The sequence below is a fragment of the Platichthys flesus genome, chromosome 3 (assembly GCF_949316205.1).
Source record: "Platichthys flesus chromosome 3, fPlaFle2.1, whole genome shotgun sequence".
NCBI classification, from domain to species: domain Eukaryota; kingdom Metazoa; phylum Chordata; class Actinopteri; order Pleuronectiformes; family Pleuronectidae; genus Platichthys; species Platichthys flesus.
In genome coordinates this window covers 2,222,670-2,244,315 of record NC_084947.1, presented here as the reverse complement: position 1 = coordinate 2,244,315, position 21,646 = coordinate 2,222,670, and the positions used below count along the sequence as shown (strand labels likewise).

Below are 21,646 nucleotides of genomic sequence, written 5' to 3'. Positions count from 1 at the left end.
TTACTTCATAACAATACATGAGAAAATACATAAGCACTAGATTAAGCTCAACCCACCTGTGTCAATACGCCCGTGTTACTACAGACATCAAGGGAATTGGAGTTTCAGTTTCAATGAACTACAAATTAACCATGTGCACAGAAATGAACAATATGATGGTTGCAACCATTCATATCTCTGTGTCCCACACACGCTCACACACACCTCCAGTCACACACTACACACACATTCAGACACACACTCCTCATGCCACCGGATGTCAGGTGGTCTGGCCATTGTGTCCTCACCTGCAGGACATTGTCAAACCACAAAGGGGGGGGGGGGGGGGTACAGTACGGTGAGCCTGCTGTCAGCTCCTGTTTGACTTGAATCTGTAAATCCCTCTCTCTCAGCCGTGGGCCTGTGAGAGGTTTGTGAGGTGGATCACGTCTGTGCGGTTTGACTCATTGCTGCAGTTTTCACAGACTTCAGTAATTACAATACACACAGTGTTTGTTTCTTAGAATATAAACACGTTACCAGTGGATTCCTGTGTGGGGGGGGGGAATTGAGAGGCTTTCTTGTGTTTATGAACTGCACGGATCCTGGATTTAAAAAGAAACCCCCGGTCTACTGTTCTCCGTGGGGTTTGTGTAACCTTCACCTTAAGGTCACCGGTGTTCTGCTCGGAGCCATCTGAGATCCCCACTGACGTACGTTATAAAAAACAAACAAAGAAGAGAGCGAGTTCGAGAAAGTGAATGTGACGTATCACGAAGGGGCTCCGCTTCTCAGGCACTCACCGGCCTGATGTTTGCCATAAAGCGGGGCCTCTCGCTCGCTGCCCTGTGAGGTCACAGCACCTGTTCGGGGTAATTGCTGGCAGGTGACGTAAGGCTTCCACTTTGTTTTCCATGGTGTGAGGTGGAGGTCTCCCCCCCCAGCCCCCCCGCTCCCTTCAACGCTGAGGCTGTTGCTTGTTTGCTGCAAATAACCCAGTTGGACTGGGATGGTTCTGCTGCTCCAGTTTCCAGTGAGAGAGGGATGAACTTTGAAGTACCTGTCAAAGGCCAGTTAGTAAAACTGAAGTTGCGCCTTTGTTTTCCTTCCAGCAGATTTCATCACTTTGCTTTTCCTGTATTTTAAACATGTGTTTTTCACTGAGACATACATGGATTTATTTATAGGAGCAGATGCATTTGAAGAAAAAGGGCTCAAGGCTTCTGAAAGTTATTTCCTGACAAAAAGCTAAAAAAAGAAAACGCTTTTTATGTCTCATAACTTTGAACCAGGATGAGTAATATAATTTAATAATCGTGACACAAGGCCTTTATTCTAATGTAGCTCTGCTGTTAATATCTTTACAACGTTGTGAGTCCCTGATCAAGAAAAATCTAGATCTGCTCAACATCAGTCTTCAAGTATTTAATAAACTGAATCAGCCCAAAACAGACATTTGTGTTACTAATATCATAATCTATCAAAATCCATTCATCCCCTTCGACAGTATATCAGTGATACGAGGCCAGTTACACAATCAGATGAGAAGTTACCAACAAATTAAAATGATGACACAAACACTCACACAAGTTTACCCTTGATTTAACTTTAACCTACTGTAAAGCAGATGACCTTATTTACAGTTCCTCTGTGCTTCAAATAATGATTATCTAACGTTATCTGGTTAAACTGTCACAAATGTTGATCTGCGTGGTTATTCACCCAGATCTTCATCATCATCATGAACATAGCAACAAAAATAAAGATGGACAACATCTCTCTGCTTATTATATTCAGTATTAACCTGGTTTTGAAGGCAGATGTTTGATTCATTTTGTGATTCAGCGTCTCATTGCTGAAAGTCTAATTCTAATGCGGGTAACGCTGAACCAGAAGTTTACTGCATCTTGAATTTCTATATAAAACCACTGAAGCCATCATTTTGTCTTGATTCACTTCAATTGGCAGATGTAGGAAAAGTCAAACACTCATATAAAATCTGAAAAAGGCGTAGGATCACCGATCTTTACTTTACACTATTGATTCATCTGCCAACAACCAATCTAACAGATATTTCTATCACCACTCACCAAATGCAACCGGCCTCTTTTCGCAGCGTCCACCTGATAATGTCTTTTCAAGGCTGGCTGCAGGAGGACAGGAGCCAGTAGATAGGATATCTGGCCCAGGCCTCCAGCCAGCTGTGAACCCGATAGCATCTGTTTTAAACGTTCGAGGGACCCAGAGAAAGGACTCCTCTTTTCTTCTGGGCTCTGGAGTGCTAGTTATCTCATGCGTTTGTAGTAAAGTGATCCACAGATGGCCCGTGTCCTGACAGTTATACAAATGTGATATCGCGACCTGAGGTCTTCCACTTGGATCGTCTCCCCGTGTGACTGTAGACAAGTGGGACAGACTCAGGACGGACAGAAGACGGAATAAAGAAAAGATGCTTTTATTTTGTTGAAGGCAGACATAACAACCTCTTCACACCTGAGTGTGTTCTCCGTTTGGAGTTCCTCACATCCATTGTACCCGTGCGTTATCTCCACCATCAAATAGACATGAAAAGATCACTTCATGTTGAGCTGTCACCCGGGGGGGGGGGGGGCAACTTGCCTTTCATTTGCCTTTGTCTGATTCAGGTGACAAAAGCATTCGTCATTCTTCTTTTCCCAGGTTGTGTCTGGTGCTGACTTCAAACACCTGCTCTCCCATCGCTGGAGATGGTTTTCGTTGTGTTTGCTTTGGAGAGTTCAAACACCTCTTTGTTCTTACTCATTGTGATCTAATCAGAAATCTGGGTTTGATCTATAAGGCTCATATCCAGGGTTGTTTTTCAAGATCTAGATCCTGATCTGGAGATATTCCATATTTCAAACTGAGCAGGTATCCACAGCCTCTGATGGACTTGATGCTTGACACAGGAGCACTTCCAGGGGCCCTGCACATCAAACTGAACCGAATCCCCCAAGAAACACGTTACACACGACAGACCTTCTAGTCTTCGACCAAACCTCTAAAATTACAAAGCTCTTGGCAGCGGGTTAGTGTCCTGGGGCCTTGTTAGGGGGTTTCTGTCCATGGTGTCGCTGCCGTCATCTCCACACTGTTGATCATATAATTTAAGGTGGGGCCCCCCCTCTCTGCTCCGGGGGGCCCCTAAGCCAATTGACACCCTTGCCTAGCCGGGTTGCAGCAGCCCTGGTTTCACAGTCAATGTAGATTTGTATTGGCATCAGGCGAGAGGATTTCACAGGTCCACTCACTTCCTCTCAGATCGAGTAGGGTCAAAGGGTCGGGGGGGGGGGGGGGGGCACTTCTCTAGTGCAGCGGAGCTTAGGTGTGATTTTCAGTAATTCTCTGACCTGAGTGGATTCAAGCAGGGCACGTGAAGTTTCATAATCACAGAAGGAGAGTTGGGGGGGGGGTATAAAGCATGGCACGATCGGAAAATTAGGATTTTTACCTTCTTTTGTAAGATGTTTATTTATGGACTGCATTTTTCATTCACTGATGAATCTAGAGCTCTCACAACGTCCTTCATTTATTCATTCATAACAAACATTCTTTGGTTTTATGTGCTTCACAGAAACGGCTCAGTTGGGCCTGAACCTTATGATGGTGGACTAAACCCTTCTCTTTAGCATATTAGAGCATAATAGTATAGATAATGGGTTTATCTAAATTCATTTTGGGATTTACTTCAGGAAGTTATAAACTATCCTAAGAACCTCACAGTCTTACGGTTAAACTCAGGACTCTCGTGTCATTCCAAGCTCCGCTCTCGGCCCGACTGGCCGTAGGTGTGTTGGAACGGAACTCAGACTCTAGTTAATGGAAGCCCGAGGACCCGGCTGGAGACCCACGCACTTATCTGAGCAGGATACTCTGCAGACGGAGCACCTCGGTGAGCCCGGGCCATCGCAGGACGCCACCAGCTGGCCTGGAGTCTGATGCGCGGTCCGAGCCAAAGTACAACACGAGCCTTTGTATTTCAAAGTGGGAGGATTTGAAACAGATCCCCTCTATCTGTCCGACTTTTAACAAGTGACATTGTCCTTCCTGGCTTTTACTCAGGAGAGATTTGATGGCCATGATTATTTACACAGAGGGTTTTCTTTCTCTTCTCTCTCTTTTGCAGTCGGTCATTTTCATCAGGGATCATAATACTCTTGGACAGGAAGTGTCTGGCTATATAGACTACGCCCACAGACTCAAGACCCAAGATTTCGAACCATATTTCAGCGGAAAGAAGAGGCTGGTGCCAGGAACCTCGGATTTATGGTAAGTCTCCTTCCATTGTAACATGTCCATGTTGGTTGGGGAGGCCGGGACTGCAGTGGGATTTGACAAGATTTGAAGGGTATGGAAATCTTATTATCCAGGATTAGAGATTCAGCTTGACGTGAGAGACCAATATAGGCTCGGAGGGAGCTGTTTGAAGGGCCGGTAGAGTTGGTACGTTCAGAACCTGCCGCCGCGGCCTCGGCACAGATGTGGAATAAATATACACACTGCTGGAGTGAAGCTGAGCGAAGCTGCCAAGATGCTGAACCTGTCTGGAGCAGACAGACCTGATGGGAGTCGGGATTAGAGCAGGTTTAGATTTTGGTCTTCTGTTGATGCACAGTTATTTGTCAGCACAGATAAAAACAATAGATTAGATTCACTGATAGATAAGAAGATTGATTAACTTATGAAAACGCATTTATTTAAACAAATGTGTAATGTGAAGAAAACCATAAGATTCTAAAATTAGAGGTGTGATATTTCCTTCCCTTCATAAAGTACAGGTGTAACAGCTGGAACAGTAAATCATCAAAGTTATGTTTAAACAAAAAGGCCAAACAGACACTGGTTCCTGCTTCGGAAAACAAGTCTTGCAGTATTTGAATATGATTTAAATTTGATAATTGGACTTTGGAAATATCAAAAAGATAATTCATATATACCATCATAATGATATAACAGATTCTATTAGGCCATAAAAACCCTGAGTTTTCAGGTGCATCAAGTTTTATTCAGTCGAAGACATCGTGTGCTGTGAGTCACCACCACAGGCACCAGTGCCAATCGCACAATTCATGACCGGCCACAAGTGAACTGCTGACCTCACAGGAGTCAGCTAGAATCCAGTTGGTATCGCTCAGCGAGGCAGGTAGCATCTGTGTCATTTGTTGTCTATCAGCAGAACTGTGTGCACAGGGAGCCATCAGCAAATTACTGGAGCCAAAACCATCCCCACATTCCACATACTCGTGCATAGTAACATATTACCAAACATTTCAGGTAAGTGCAAGAAATCCCATGAGGACAAACACTGAACCAGTACGTGTCTTACATGGTTTTTGTTCAGAGTTCAGCCAAATGGCAGCCAGCCTGTGTAACTTCCCTGAGACTGGGAAGAACACGGTGAACACAGTGTCCAAGGGGTCAGAGCTGCAAGGAAAGAGCTCAGCTTAGCTTATTTCTCCAATTTAAATCCTTCCTAACTTCAGCTGACACTTCATTTAACAACCGGATGTATTGAACCTGACAACCGGGCTTCATTAGAAGGTGTATTTCAGATCAGAGGCCAATAGGAAGGAAGATTACAAACAAATCCACAGTAACGCGAAGTATTCGGGAAGAGAATATTGATGTTTAAGATGAAATACCTGAAAAAACATCAATAACAAGTCACATATTTCTCTCCACTGCAGGTACAAGATGTACAGGTCAAAAGTTAAACCATGCCCGCTAATGTCTTAGAACCTTTAAAAACCAAATGGGTATTTGAATCATTTGTAATCTCTGCCCAACAATACTTCTGAATTAAGTGGTTTCGGTATTTAAACCAGTTAAACTGGCGATTTGTGTCCAGACTCTCTCACTGGGTGACTGTTAGAAGGATCAAAGAAGACAAACTGAGGTTTATAAAACCAAGAAAAACTCACTTTTCCCTGAGATTTGCCACAAAAAAGTAAGAATCTATAGTAATATATATAAAATATATACTTATAGCAAAGTTTTAGGTCACTGTTCTCACAAAATTGTCTGTTGGAGTTTCTCAGGCCTTGTTTCTTCGTCCCAAACAACTCATTTACACACTAGCTGCTGCATGTTATTAAAGTTCTGAAGCTGTGTCACATTTCATGGATCCATCACATCCTGTGGAGGCTACATTTGAAGACTGAGGTGAGACGTCCATTCCAACGCGTCTTCAGGCAAACCTGTCCCAGGATCCATTATGAATCCATGTGAGGAGAATCCATGTGAGGAGAATCCATGTGAGGAGAATCCATGTGAGGAGAAGCCATGTGAGGAGAAGCCATGTGAGGAGAAGCCATGTGTGGGCCGACTCGCTGTGTGGGCGCTGAGAGCAGCATGAGCAGGAGATCCTCTGTAGACAAGATGGTCTCATTTCAAATGTTGATCCGTGCAGCCTACAAGTTTGAACAAATGTCTGAGACGCACAGTGTGTAAGAGGACGAGGGGCGACACTGTGCGTCGTGTGAGACACACAAAGCTTGGTTGTGTTATTTATCCACCTCTCCCTGGGTGCCGTGACACACAACCCGCTCGTGGCCTTGAACCCGACCTCCTCCTCTGGCGAGTGGAAGCCCTGACGAGCTGGAGGTGTGAGTCATGGGCCGAGCACGCCTGGAGGTAGGAACGATGCTTTTTACGAGCCCCCCCCCACCCCCACCCCCAAACGACAGTTCCCCCCCCCCCCCCTCCCTCCCTCTGTCGAACATCTGCGATAAACCCCCCCTCTCCTCTCAAACTGGACTCCATCACATCTACCCCGCTCTGTGTCTTTATCTTCAACTTTTTTCCAACATCCTCGTCCATGCTTTGCTAACGCTCCCCCCCCCCCCCCCCCCCCCCCCATGTCATCCTCTACCGCTCCCCCCCCCCCCAACTTTTTTAAATCTCTGTCGGGAACAATAACACCCAGTGTGGTTGCCGCTAAGAGGGAGCAGATGCTGGAGCTGCTGCCCACTCAGTGCACTAAACCTCCCACCGCAGGACTCTGAATCCTCTCCCTCCTCCACCTCCTCCTCCTCCTCCTCCTCCTCCTCCTCCTCCTCCTCCTCCTCCTCAGCCACAAAGAACACAGAGCAGCGACACCAGCGCCAGCTCTGCTCTCCACCTCCCACCTCCAGCAACGAAGGGTGGATAGGTTCACATGCTCAGTCTGCAACGTCTCAAGGAGGAAGAGGAGGAGAGCCGCGGCAGCAGCAGAGAATCTCCCTGGAGCAAAGTGTGTGCATTCAAAAGACAAGAAGAAGGAATTGGAGGTGGAGTAATTACGTAACTAGTAAAACATCTTTCTGCTCCCGTGGAATTTATGTAATGGGCGTGAACGCACTTTGCTAAATAATGACACAACACTTAGGCCTCGTCTACATTACTGCAGATTTGATTGAGGACAGATTTTATCTCTGCGTCCAGATGTAAACAAGTCAAACGACTTCAAACGCTCCAACAAGCGCGCCGGGCCAGCAGGTGGCGATAACGTCTACATCCACGATTTTGTAAAATAACAGGTTAGGAGGCTGTGGTCCAAGTTCTGCTGTTCGAGGCCGTCGCCTGTGAATGTTGGTGATGTGGTGGAGTGATACTAAATTTAGCTCCAGACTTGTAATTAGACGCAGCAGCGCTAACCAAACCTCTTGCAGCTGGTAGATCGCCAACCTTGTTGTTGTTGTTGTTTTTTGCTGATGCTAATTGCACAAAGCCCCAGTGGAGTAAACTGTGACGTCACACGGACACACAGAATCCAGACAATCTGCACTCTGGAAGGCGTTTGAACAAATCTCAGTTTAACAGAATGTGAGTCTGAGGCAGCTCGGAGTTTTCTCAAGATTCAATCTTTCATTTAGATAAAAACGTTTGTTTGACAAAGTACTTCTACATTTGATTTTGACAATTTTACGTTTTCCTTTTTCTACCTTTGCGTTCTCGGTCACCTCGGGGATCTTTAGGCGTAAGGAGCGACTGCCGGGCTTGATTTATTTGAGCAGGCGCTCTGGGTGGGTGGGTCGTATAAACATCAGCTGTAAAGCAATTGTTCTACGCCTCTGACTTCCACGGAAACTTGGTTAAAGTGAAAAAAAAAGAAATCCATCAGTAGCGTCAAAATTTAACGACAGAATTTTTCTTCTTGCATTTGTAGAAAGTTTAAATCTGTGAATATGAAAACCACATTAAAGAAGAAGCATCGTTGGTGATAACAGTGATAAAAACAGACTTTTCTTTATCGAGCTGATATGAAGTGATGTGAACCCCGACACTGATACGGCACATGAAGGAGAACACACTCGTCAGTATCACGTGTTTAAAGGCTCTAAATCATTACATGTTTGTCTCTATTACGTTTTACTGTGGAGCTTCTGATGTCGACACACACACAGACACACACAACCACACACACACATGAATGCACACACAGAGTCCTGACCCTCATCTAATTATCCCACAGATCTGCATCTCCGTGCACCCAGCTTCCTGCCACTCCAGATGTGCCTACAGCATCTCTGATGTCTATTTAATGTTCCCCAGCAAAGTGACCATCTGTTTATGCGCTCTGGCTGTTCCCCCCACCCCTCCTCCCTCCCTCCCTGTATCTCTGCCTCTCTTCAGTAAAGAGCTTTAAGAGGCCTGGGCAACATCTCACATACACGGTTCTCCTAATTGATTCTTTTCCTCTTTAAATTGCTTCGGTGTGTTTTGCATAAAGGCCGCGACCACGTTACTGTATCCGAAGGAAAAAAGACAAAGTTTACAAGTAGAGTTTTATAGTTTGCGGTGGATTTATTTTTCTGTTTCCTCTTAACTACGCAGTTCAAATGCAGTGATTTATATCCGAAGCGAGGGAAGCCATCGCCTTTATTACTCAATGAATCTCTCTGATTCAAACATCTTTTTTGAAAAGCTGGATCATATAAAGCTCCCCCCCCGCCCCTCCCTCCCCCCTCTGCAGTATGAAACATTGAACTTGACGGATGTGCAGAACCACGGCGCATGCCCCCTCCGACTCCAGAACCATCTTGCCTCCTCTCGGCCTCTGCGATGCACCTGTGTGTCTGGCTTCATTTTGGGCTGTGAAAATATTTGCACTGCCGTCTTGTTTTATTAACTTTTAATACAGAAGAGAAACTGTTTCAGCTCCGAAGGTGATTGCTGGTGAGCCGGAAGTTTCCATGTCATGTTCGCTGATCTTCACACATCTCATCGGATTGGATCCAACGGGTCGAATCCAGTCGGACTCTTAGTTCTTGTGGTGCTGATACTGGTTGGACTGGGTTTGATGGATTAACTCATGTACTGCCAAGGTCGACAGGCTGTTCTCTCTGTGTCGGGAGCTCATTAAAATCTAACCTCTGCAACAGACCACATATAAAGTAGTAGATGACGCAATCTCTTGTTTATAATCTGTGAGTATGAATCTTCATCATCACTGTGACATCATACCGGACTGATAGGTTGGTGATAATTCTCCATGAGTGAAGCTCTTTGGCTGCTGGCCGGTCGTTTCTGACTCTTTTACCAAACAGAGGTTGACTGTCGGCTGCAGCTCAATTAGCTTCCTGAGCTGCAAGTGGAATATGGGATAACCCCCAGTTGTGTCACTGCATTATGCTATCGCTCTGGCCCCTTGTGTGTGTCTGTGTGTGTGTGTTTGTTGCCCTGATGGAGGAGTTGTGCATCAACTAAAGCAACTAAACAAATTAAATGACAGATCTGATTTCCTTTTTTTCCTACGTCTTGTTTTTGTCACTCAACAAAATGACCAGTAAGTAAATTCAGATGAATACAAATGTAATGTGAAGGTGTGCGTGGTTAGTTGTGAGTCTGTTAACGGAGTTGTGTTGACTGGACACATCTGTGATTTGTCGTGGAATGAGCAGGACACCCCCGCACAGCTTTAACGGTAAATTCAGCCTGTTACTCTCAACACTGAAGAAACCTTTCTGTGATTTACTCTGGAAACTTTAACTTCAGGAACAGTCACCGGGCGTGAGTTCTTCAGCCGCGACAGAAAGAAGCAGCTGAATGAATACACATGCTCGGTATTTGCTCTTTTATGATATATATCATCCAGAGCCGAGAGTCCAGCTCCTCTGAGCCCTGTAATGAGACTGTTGACATTACCCTGGAAAATGACCACTTGGAGATAACAATAGAGCCCAGCACGGTCACTGTGGAAAGTGGAAAGTGGCCACGGTGAATGCATAGGGGGCGAGGAACCGGTACTGGGAGCACACTGTCATTGTTTCCACCAAATCCAGGTTCTCACAGGTTTTACTGGTCCATGTGTCTGGGTGTGGTGCCATCCAGCTGCAGGAGCTTTCTCTGTGACCGGCCGTGCAGTCAGTGGCCCCCGGTGACAGCGAGGGGGGGGGGTTCCAATAAACACATCCGAGAAGCGTATGAACGACATTCTCTGCGTCGTTTCGACAACAACCATACAACCCCCCCCCCCCCCCCCCCCCCCCCCCCCCCCCCCCAAAAAAAAAGGGTTTTACACTTTCCGTCAGTCTGTTTCATGTTCAGTGTTAAAATATATCTGCCATCTGTCCCGGTCCTCCAGCAAGAGGCAGCGGTTCACCGTGGAATAAAAGTGGTTGACCAAAGAAATGTTAATTGTCGTGTGGCCGCTCGGTATAAATAGTCCCTGAAACGCTGTCGGATCTAATTCACAAAGAGAGAGGAAGTATGCGTACGTCTGCGAGCGAGGCGCAGACAATATAATTTTCCTCTGAGTTTTAAGGGAAGAAAACCTCAATTTGTATTTCATGATTGGCGCATTGCAGCAGTCTATTCTCAAACTGCTTCACTCAGCTCTGTCGGGGGAAACGGTGCCCGACTCCTCGTCCGATCGAACCTTATAATTTAATGCATCGGTGTGTTTCTCCAGACAAGCTTGTGCCATTCGGAGGAATCCAGTGCGTTTGTTCCCTGGAGAGGAAGGTTACTCACGTCACGTGTTCCCAAATTCTTTCTACTTTATACTAGTTTAAAAAAACATGACCTTACTATAATGAGTGAAGGATTAGGGACATGAAGGGGTGAGCGTTTGTTATCTACTCTCCGAGCTGGAGTTAGGAGAAGAAGAGAGAAATGAGGAATGTACGAGAGGAATCTGGAACCAGTTGTCGAGCCCGAGGGAACCAGTCGGGTTAGCTCATCTTCAGATCTGATTATTCCCATGAGCAGTGTCTCCTGTGGCTGATAGTTCAGTGTTCTGTTGGTGAGGGTTGGGTTCTTATAAACTCACTGAAGTTCATAGGTCCAAAATGTGTGTAACAGCTTATTTATGCCAAGCTTGTGTGTCATCTTTTCATCGCACATCCACAGCTCTCGTTCTTCCAGACCTGAGCTCCATTGAGTTTCAGCTGCTGAGTGTGCACATCCTGAAACCCCAGGACGTCGTCAAGCCTCCACAGCTCAACCACCAACCTTATCTCTCACCTGCTGGATGCAGTGGTCGGGTTGTCGGGGGGGGTTTGGTTATTTTTGGCCGGTGTGACGTTTGTCTAACAAACTGTGGTGCAGATGAAACAACTGACCCAAGTTAAAGCTCAAGTTCAAACCAGGTTACGACTTATGTGATGTGGAAGCTCAAAGCAAGTCTGGAGTTCTTCAGGAGAAGGTTAGGTTTTGTCATTTGAGACAAAGTCAGTCCAGACAAGTCCAAGTCAGGTCAGTAGAGACATGTCCATGTTCGATGTCAATATAAAGTCGTGGACACAAGACCTAAACAACTTTAACTTTAGGATATTTCTAAAATAAAATAAACAGTCAAGTCTTTTTAGGTCTAAATTCAAAGTGTTGTATCATTCCAAACTTTTGTGTTTGTGTTTGACGTAGTTCACATCACTTCTCCACTTCATTTCTTTTTTTATATTAATCTTATTCATCACATTTTCATTTGTTAACTGTGTCTTCAATGTCTCTGTGCAGCACGTTTGTTAACTTGAAATATGGTCCATAAATAGCCAGAAATACTTTTCCCAGGAGTTGAACCCGGGTCTGCGTCAGCATATTCAGTCCTGGTGCAGGACTCCAGAGGCCGACATGGATCTAGATCCCTTCTCATTACTCTGAATCGCTGTCTTTGAGGATATGACAGGTGACCAGTCCAGGAAAAACCAAGCAGCCTGCAGTAAAATCAGTAGCTCTTGTTATTGGCTGGAGCAGCTGGCGCTTTTCACAGCTAATCAAAAACTGACCATTCTGCAAAAAAATATCAATTTGAAATTTCTAACGTTTTCGTATTAGGGTTCTCTGAGTCTTGAAAAAGCCAAATGAGTAAGTTTTCATTTGTTTTCACTATTTGTTTGCTTGTTTATTTGTAAGAGGCTTCGTTAATATGTGGCTCATCATCTGCAGAAAGTCGGAACCACTTGTGTGGAGCAGTGTTACTAGTGATGTGTACTGCTAATGATGAGAACCTCTGGAAATGGACAGTACTGTCTTAGCAGTGAAGCTTTTTAAAACACACAGGGTTATTTATAACTTCTAACTTGCTCCAGCAATGGCACAGTTGTGTTATTGATCATTTGTTGTTGGGCCTTCGAGGAAATAAATCAGGTTGTCCAAACTAGAGAAGAATGTTGCACATGAACCTGATGAATTCACATCAGACGGAGTTTAACTTCTCAAAGTGAAACCCGTTTTGAGGATCGTGTCTTTTGGTTTTTCCTCTTTTCAAGCCGGGCTCGTCCCAGCTGGATCCGACCTGAGCGTAGGAACAATGCACCATTCAACACCGTGAGATGTTTTCAATTCCCAAACAGCCTCATTGTATTTCACATCAACACAAAGGGAAGATCTGCCAGTTTTATGGCTCGGGAATGTCAAACTGATATGGATCTTCTTCCACATGCAGCTTCCTCTCTGCATTTGATCAGCGACTTGGCAGCGATTTACAAAACCCGACCGTGAAAGTGAAACGTTGACGCATCACACCCTCAACTTGATGCACTTTAAATGCATTAATAATGTCTTGATTCTCTTTGACTCGGTCAGAACCTCGGACACTGTTTCTCTGCTTTATCAAAAATAACAGAAAACCTAATAGGAGAGCAGGAATCCAACCTGATGCTGTAAATTAATCGGCCATTTATTTTGGAATTCAAGCCTCTCTTCGGTTTCAGTCGCTTATTAGCCCCAGCTTTACTCTAATGCTCGGCTTGGTGAACTCCAACACACAGCGCCCTCAAGATCAAATTAGAACCAGACCTGTACCTTCTCCGTCTCTGGCTGAGGACACGTCGCTCTGCAGGTTGTGTTTCCTCTCTCCTCTGCAAAGCGAAGCTCTCCTGGAACCTGCAGTTGAATATCGATCGCTCTGCAATCCGTGAAGTTTTCCTTCCTCCACGCAAACACGCAAAGTCACAACCTCAATGTGGAGCTCATGTGTTGACGTAAAGCCTCATGCTATGTGGGACTGGACAGAAAACCACATGTCCTGCAGCCCCAGTTATTTCCACGTTTTCTAAAATATATTCTTTATCCGTATTATTTAAATAAGGGACATCATGTTCCTTGTAGCCTGTATCATTCTATGTGCAGAGCAAATGTATTTAACTCTTATTTGTTATCCTAGAAAAAGGTTCATACTTAACCTTATGAAGTCACTTTTCTGTTTACGACTGGGGATCTACCTTTGTCCTTAAAAATCTGTGACATTTAGTTCGTGCCTTTAGGTGTCTGAGCTCAGCCTTCGAGAGGAATTCACACATCGGAGTTCAGAGTAGTGTTTCGGCTCCTTTGCATTGAAAAGAGACAGTCGTGGTTGTTAGAGCATTTAGTCGGGATGCCTCATGGGCGCCTTCCAGTGGAGCTTCACCAGCCATCCTCAAACAGGAAGCAGAGGGGGGGTTACATATCCTATCTGACCTGGGAACTCCTCGGGATCCTCCAGGACGAGCTGGTAGATGTAGCTGGAGTGGGGGGGGGGGGGGGGGGGGGGGGGGCGTATGGAATATCCTACAAGTCCGGTCATCCCCTTCTTGACCCAAGCTCCAGAAAGAGGAAGACGATGGTTGGATGGATCGATCTTTTTGTTATATTGCGATTGTGCGACTGGCCAAGAGAAAACAAAACATTTCGACTTGCTGGGTTTCGACTAGCTCTGAAGACACGATATAGATCCTGAGGTATCCATACACCCGCTTGACCAGCTGCAAGTCGGTCTCAGCCGTCAACCGTGAAATGACAAATTAAACCAAAGTTGACCTAAAGTCTGTTAAATTCCTTTGGCATGTGTTTTGACTTTTTATTTTAGTCTGTGTCCCGTCTGCCAACATGTAGGAGGTGAGGTTTCTCCTGCGGCCAGCCACCGGGGTGCAATCTCCAGGCGTCTTTATTGGAGAGCCGTCACGTTGTCCATCTTTATATAAATTCCATGTACGCACCACAAAGAGCAAGAGGAGCAGACAGAAAGGTGCAATATACGTTTGGTTTGCTCGGTTCACATAGAACCTCGTGTGAAGCCGACCTATTTTCAACACTTTTTATTCGACAACAAAACAGGACGACCACACCGCAGCACTCCCCCACCACGTCTGAATTCTATGGGTTTCATTGAAACACAAGGGTTTTCAAATGTGTCCCTCTGAAGCAATGTCTGCGGGGGGGCCCACGACAGCAAAAATAAACCAAACGTCTGGGAAACGCAGCCAATGCATCACACATGTCTGAATCAATCTTTCCAAGTTTTTCCTCAAAAACAACTCTGGTCCCTGAAGGAGGCGTCGGACCCCTTCGCTCTTTGAAAGCTCCAACAATGGCTCCACCCGAGTCCTCTGTTAATGACCGTTATCTGTCTCTGTGCAGCTTCTACAACTGGAAGACACAGGTGTCCGTGTCCAACTCCAGCCCCAACTTCGAGGTGCTGTATGAAGACCCCAACGGCCTCCTCTTCAAGAACAAGAGGGACAAGAAGATCCTGAGTGTGGACCCCTCTGTAGGTTTGCTGTTGTTGTTGCTCTTCTTGTTGGGGGGGGGGCACACATGGTCCCTGCTAATACTCAGCTCACCTGCTCCACAGCAGTAAAACTGTCCCAGGGAAACAGAAAGAGAAAAAAAAAACCTCTTTTCAAATCCTCCAGGAATAACTTTGAACTTTGTTTTGAGCTCAGGTGACTAACGTGCCATGTGACCACAACATCCTGTTTGTGTGACGAGGCCGGAGCCCCCCCGAGCTTCTCCTTCACAACCGACTGGAGGAACGCTGAAACACTTCAAATAGTTATTTTTCTCTTTGCCAACTTCAATAATTATCTACTTTTTAGAGAGTCTTAGTTGATATCAGAGAGAGAGAGAGAGAGAGAGAGAGAGACCAGTGGGAGAGAGACAGAGAGAGACCAGTGGGAGAGAGAGAGAGAGAGAGAGAGACCAGTGGGAGAGAGAGAGAGAGAGAGACCAGTGGGAGAGAGAGAGATTTGCTTTCCACCTGCACAAAGAGCGGAGGATCAAGGGGTCGCGACAGGTGCTTCCTCCGAGCTCTGTGTCTGACGGGGGGGCCCTGGAAGAGTGACGGCCGACAGACAGAGTTTTTTTATCCTCTCCAGTTTCCCTCTCCGCTGGGGGGGGGGGAGTATTCGTCGGGGCCTGAACTATTTTGAAATTGCCGACGGAGCTGTGGGGACTGCGTTTTTGAGGCCAATCGCCAAAATGGCAGCACAGTGTTCTAGCTGCGGTCGAGCACCGCCCCGACCAGGCTGTCTATTAAAAAACACAAGAGGAGGCATCGGAAGCCAGACACAGCAAACCGCCCCAGGACCCGGCTCGGCTCGGCCCACGTTGGCTCGGCAGCGAGCGGCACGGAACCGTCCGGCGTTTAACCCACCGTGAGCTCGACGGCTGCTCGGGAGGCCGCGGCTCCACAGAGGAAGCTTCCAGAATCAAATCTCCCATCAACTCACTTGGGGTGGTTTGGTTTGTTTTGCTGCGTTTGTCGTTCCGTGACCGCTTCTCCTGTCCTCGCCAGAGAGAGTGGGTCGGGGGGTGGGGGTGGGGGGGGGGTTGTCATATTTTATTTATGACAATGTCTTTATTTAATCTAAGCAGAAGCAGAAAGGGCCGTTTGAAGAAGAGGAGAGAGAGAGAGGGCTACTTAGATCACGTCAGCTTTGGTTTCCTCTTATCATGTCGTTCAGCCGGTGGTTCCCGTTTCCTCCTCACCGTGTCTCTGACCTCATTTCTCTTTTATTGGTCTATTTTTACTGATGCTCGTTTGAACTCGTGGAGGAAGACGTCCTCACTTATCAGGACACCCACAAGTGCGTTTGAGGTAAAAGTGTAAATTGAGTGTAGTGGCAGCCGATGGTTCCACGCCCACTCCCAGCTCCTGACACACACTCGGGGCTGGAATAACCGCTGCCAGCTGGTCGGGGGCTTCTCATCTCGGTGGAGGGGCAGTGTCAGTTTGGACATTCAAAGTCACACTGAACATTTTATCAAAATGAACGCTGTCAAATTGAGCTGCATCTGGCTTCCTCTTTAATATCCCTGCTATAAATGGACGTGTCAGAAATCGGTGGTTCTCTCTATCTCCGCCTGCTTCCAGAGATCGGTTTGTATTAAAATCAAATTGTTCTGCGTCACAGTTCCGACCACAGACTGTAAATATAGACGGACGACATGGCGGCGTCTTGAAGTGAAGCCAGAGCCCTGATCGCCCCCTGGTGGCTGGCTTCTGTACAGGCCTCCTCCGTGTTCGCAGACGGGTCAAAGTGCACGTGAAATACTTTTTCTGTCATTTTAAATAGTTCTTATCCCGATGATGTTTGTTCAAGTGTCGCAGCGAATGAAAGCCTTCGTCAACTTCTACTTAGTGCTGCTTTAACAAACCTCACATGTGTGTTAACACTAAGAATAAAGCTAATTTGACAGGAAATGCAGAAATGTGAGCTCGAGCTAAATGAGAGAAAGGACTTTTACTTCCTGCTCAGCTGAGACAGGATCAGTCCTGAAGTCAGAGCTGTGATTAAAAAGCGTGCATTGCAGGATAGACACGTCCAAACAGCAGATTTACAACTGACACTAACTGCTCTGCCTCTCTGTGTGCCGGGTTCCAGTCCGGACCTGGTGAGGACTCCAGCAGGACATTCCTCCAGACGGACCTCCACGTCCATGTCGTCATCTACGACCACAACATCAGAACGGTCTGAGCTTCAGAGGCCGCTGCCGACACGTCCCTACATATGGCTCGTATCGGAGCGCGCGCTGGAAGCCTCTAATTTGACCGAGTCGCTGTAGTTGCACCGTCATTTACAAACTGTTCCTCTCATATCATGCGCGCCATCTGGGTGGAGGTGCTGCAGTAAAAAGGGACTTGAAACGGAGGATTCCCAGAGGAAGGCGTGGGCGGACGGGTGCGACAACTTCAATGTTTCCTGCCAAATAACTTGTGATGTTGAATTTATATCCAGATTTTAAGACAATTCGGCTCCAAAATAAACCAATCAAATCAATTTCTTTGTATTTCACGCAGATGATATTAGTGCAGACCCGGTTTGGCTCAGTTTGTTTGGCGGTCCCTGAGCAGGAGTCGGAGTCAGGGGCCAGGAACCTGCTCAGGGACCCCGGGCTCCTTCCCTGGTCTGGCCTGCCGTGTTTTGGGCTGTTTGTCTAAACAAATTAAAGGCGTAAGAGCTTTGAAAGATGGGGGGGGGGTGCTTTTATGTCCTCCCCCAGGCTGCGGTAGCTCCAATTGGACTGGGAGAATGGGTAATGGGCTTAAAGCATTCCGCATGTTCCCAGATGCAGGGCACACGTTCCAGGACATCAAAGTGCTCCATCATTTACATATTAGTCATTCACTGTGACAGTTTGCAGAGGAAGACCACGGCTCCTTTAGGAATGATTGAGGAAGAGTTTGAGCCGCTGATTCACTTTTAATTCTGTATTTGATTTTTTTCTGAAACATCTGTTCCACCACGAATAAAATGATGTGTCTGACAAATTACAGGACTCTTGTTATCTCTTTATAAACTTAAAAATAAACTTTTCCACTAAGTCACAAAGAGACATCCTGCTCGTGTCCCTGAGGTGTGGGGACATTTATGTAAAGTTCAAATACAGTTCACACTTCATGGGGAAGAAGTGGAAATATAATTTTACTCCTGCACTCAGGTTCCGCTCAGGCCACAACATGCTTCAGCTTTTTAATCAGTGATACACGGTTAGATGAAAAGGGTTTGATTTCTCGACATATCAAACTAAATCACCTTTGACTGAAAAATAAGAATCTTACAAAATGAAAGTTTTGGTTAAAAAAAAGGAAATATGCTCGTTTCCCATCCGAGCCCAAGAGAAAATAACCAAGCCTGACCTGAACGTGATGTAGTCTGGTTTTGGGTCATATCCCGATTCATGTGTTACCCTGATACGCTTGGTTATTGGATCTTTTCCCTGATTACAGACGTGTGCAGTATGAAAAATCTGCATCTTAGCTTCGCATAAATCCTGGAAACAGGCTTGATAATTCACAAATTAACACTTTTCATTTAATTCATCAACTTGTGGTTTCACAGGTTGTTAAGTCAAATTTCTTCTCGGACTAAAAATGTGTATTCTTGGCTGTTTAACGTTTGTCCCACTAAACTAACTATCTCCTGTTTAAATCTTAATTTTATCAAAAAGCACAAAGAGTGGTGTTGATATTTGTTTCTCACCAAACCCTGAATAAAAGAGCAAACTGATGAGATTCTCCCTTTAAACTTTAGTGTCAGGAAGAAGCTTGTGCTCCAAATGTCTCTGGAAACTCAAACCTCCAACAGGAGCTCTTCCTTCAAACTGAAATGGAGGCAGCCAATGTTAATTCACCCTCTTCCTTGTCGTGCCTCCTTCTGCTGAACTTTAATCCTCAGAGTTCCAGGGTTTGAACAAATGAGTTGATTTGTCTCTGAGCTGCACAGACACCAGAGCCTCGGCATCTGTTTGCGTGTTTTCACTGCATCGGACCCAGCAAACCTCATTGGAACAATGTGTGCAGTGAGGCGGGGGATCCGGGTTCTGGGTCTGAGGGACTTTGGTCTTGTCTTAGTTAGTGGGTTTCTGCTTTTTGTTTTTTTGTTTTGTAAAGAAGATATGAGCTCTGTGATGATGAAGAAGCTTTTTGAAGTAAACAAAATAAACATGACTGAGGGGGTGAAAAGTTGAGGACTGGATGTTGTATGTCTTGAAATGTATATGTTTTAAATGTATGTTGTGGCTCTTTGTGATCAAATGGACTCTGAAATAAAACAAACCGGTTCGTCTTCACCATTGTTTCAACAAAACAAACTGGACCAACTGGGATTTGAGGCACATTCAAATCTGAGGGAAGGATTATGTTGGGAATCTCATTTCCTCAAGGCGAGGACCAACGATTATCTCACTATCTACCCTGCTTTGTTTTGTTTTTGTGTGTGTGTCTGAAATAAGGACACAAACTGGCCGGTTGGCAATTTATCACCGCAACCTCGTCCACGCCTGTTTTAAGTTGAGAGGCCTCGGCTCTTTCCCGAGTCCTGGTGACGGCGATGGAAACGACCGACCGCTCAGAATGAACTTCACAGGTCGCTCTGTTTATGTGCCTCACCTCTGGAAGAGCAAACCTCAGATCAAGTGTCTGTAAACTGTCGTGATTTCACAATAAAAGCCCTCTTCATTTCTTTTACTGCGCTCTTAAGCTGTCAGTGTTTAAACCGGAGCGTGGCTTTTATTAGTTTGAGGCCGGACTTGCTGCTAATATACACAACATGAGGTAGAGCGGTGGATTCAGACTCGACCGGGCCCTCCACAGAGGAAGTGGTTCTTATTCAGGTTTTAACACCGTGGAACTTTTGAGATTTAGATGGATTTGAGAATAATTTCAACAAATTTACCTTTTCTCTATATAAATAAGAATTTTCTAAAGATGTAGTTCACCCACAGATTGGGCATGTTCACAATCTATAGGTGATAGGTAGAATCAGATTATTGATGAAAGTCTCATCGTAACGGTTAGTGCAAAATTTCAAGGCCTCAAACTCATACACACATTTGAAAAGATCAACTTTCAGCCAATAAACTTTCCTTAATTCATAAAAAACATGAACAACTCAAGTTTATCTCATATTCCTGGTTTAAGGGCAACAGGTGGAAAGAAGAGTTCACTGATTGATTGATTGATTATTCAACAGATTGTTTGGCCTCCAGCTGACGTCACTTCTGATGCCCAAGGGCGATGGAAACGTCCTAATCATTTCCTCCCGAGCGCCCCTGAAAGAGAAGCCCGGTGGCGGGGGGTGGAGGTCGGCCGGGTGGGGTAGTTAAACCCCGCCTGTATGGGCTGTTTTCGGGGTGGGGGGGCTGCTGGTGGCGGCGGGGAGACAGTGCAGCATCCGGATCGGCCCGTGATGCTACAGGATGCGTGTGCTTAACTCCATTGAACAGAACTAAATAGAGGAGAGAGCCTTTAATGCGCACAATAAGCCGCCTCATTCAGCCGCGCGGCCCAGACGCACAGCGCGGCGGAGGAGAACCTACGCGCGGGGGGGGGGGGGTTGGAGCCCAGCGGCTGGAACCAACTCAGTGACATGGCGGAATGTCCTTTAATAATGAAATGTCAGAATCAGGGCGAGAGTTAAGTGGAAAACAGCCTCGTCCAGGTCCTGATAAGATGATCTGTCCTCGGGCTGCATGTGCGTAAAAGTATCTTGAACAGGAAACTCTCCTCTCTCTCCCTCTCTCTCTCCCTCTGAGCGTGCGTGTGTGCGTGTGACAGAGAGGGGTGGAGGTAGAGGGGGGGGGGGGGGTGGAGAGGAATACCCAGCTGGTCCCACAAGCCCTATAATACCAAGCACAACATGCTTTACCTTCAATGAAAGCTGAGACGGGGGCACGGTTGACTGCTGGTCCCGAACTCCGCGCAGAGCTCGTCTACAAAACCAGGAGCGTCGCTGTTCCTGCAGCTCACTTCTCTCACTTCTCTCACTTCTCCCACTTCTCTCACTTCTCTCACTTCCCTCACTTCCCTCACTTCTCTCACTTCTCCCACATCTGCGCTGCGGGACCTTTATCTTCCACTGCGCGCTCACATCTGTAACTCTATCGAACGCAGCTTGGATACCGCGGCCTCTCTCCCCTGCGCAGCTCCATCCCCTCCTCGCTGGGCCCCGGGTTCAGAGGTGATGGTACCACGCTCTCACAGGGGACCGGTCCTCAGGTGATGGTCTTTCAGGAGATAGGGACCACTTCTGGAAAAGCTCTCGCTCTTCCCACAACTGTTCGTTTCCCCCCACCCGTCGTTTACATCGCTTTGGCTCGAACATGGCTCTGTACTCTCGGTTTGTGGTCGTGCTGCTCTACGGATGGAGTTATCTGTGCGTTGGATACTGCGCGATGCTGAAGACTGACTCTGTCCCCGAGAGGCGAAAGATGGATTTTACGCATTCGGAGGATAACAAGCATCAGGCTCAGGAGGAGCAGGAGCTGCTTTTACAGGATACTATGACGGAACACATGCAGATGCTTTACGCGAAGTACAACCGGGCTGGATTTCCCTTCAAGGACGGAAACACGGTCCGCAGCTTCAAAGCGCACTGGGGTACGTATCCAAACTTTACGCATGATTACAACATGACATTCTGCCAGTCTATAAATCTGGAATGCGTTGATTTCTTAATGAATTAGTATT

The 21,646-nt window shown here is 46.3% G+C and overlaps 1 protein-coding gene across 1 annotated transcript in view; it reads left to right on the top strand.

Moving 5' to 3' along the window:
* The window catches only part of cfap299 (cilia and flagella associated protein 299), a 62,426-nt gene extending 44,489 nt beyond the window's left edge, over positions 1–17,937 (top strand). Inside the window, exons 4-6 of the mRNA XM_062381352.1 lie at positions 4,124–4,266; positions 14,815–14,944; positions 17,061–17,937. Of these exons, the coding sequence (XP_062237336.1) occupies positions 4,124–4,266; positions 14,815–14,944; positions 17,061–17,153 (366 nt within the window). The 3' untranslated portion in view covers positions 17,154–17,937. The remainder of the gene's footprint in view (positions 1–4,123; positions 4,267–14,814; positions 14,945–17,060) is intronic.
* Positions 17,938–21,646: the final 3,709 nt, after the last annotated feature.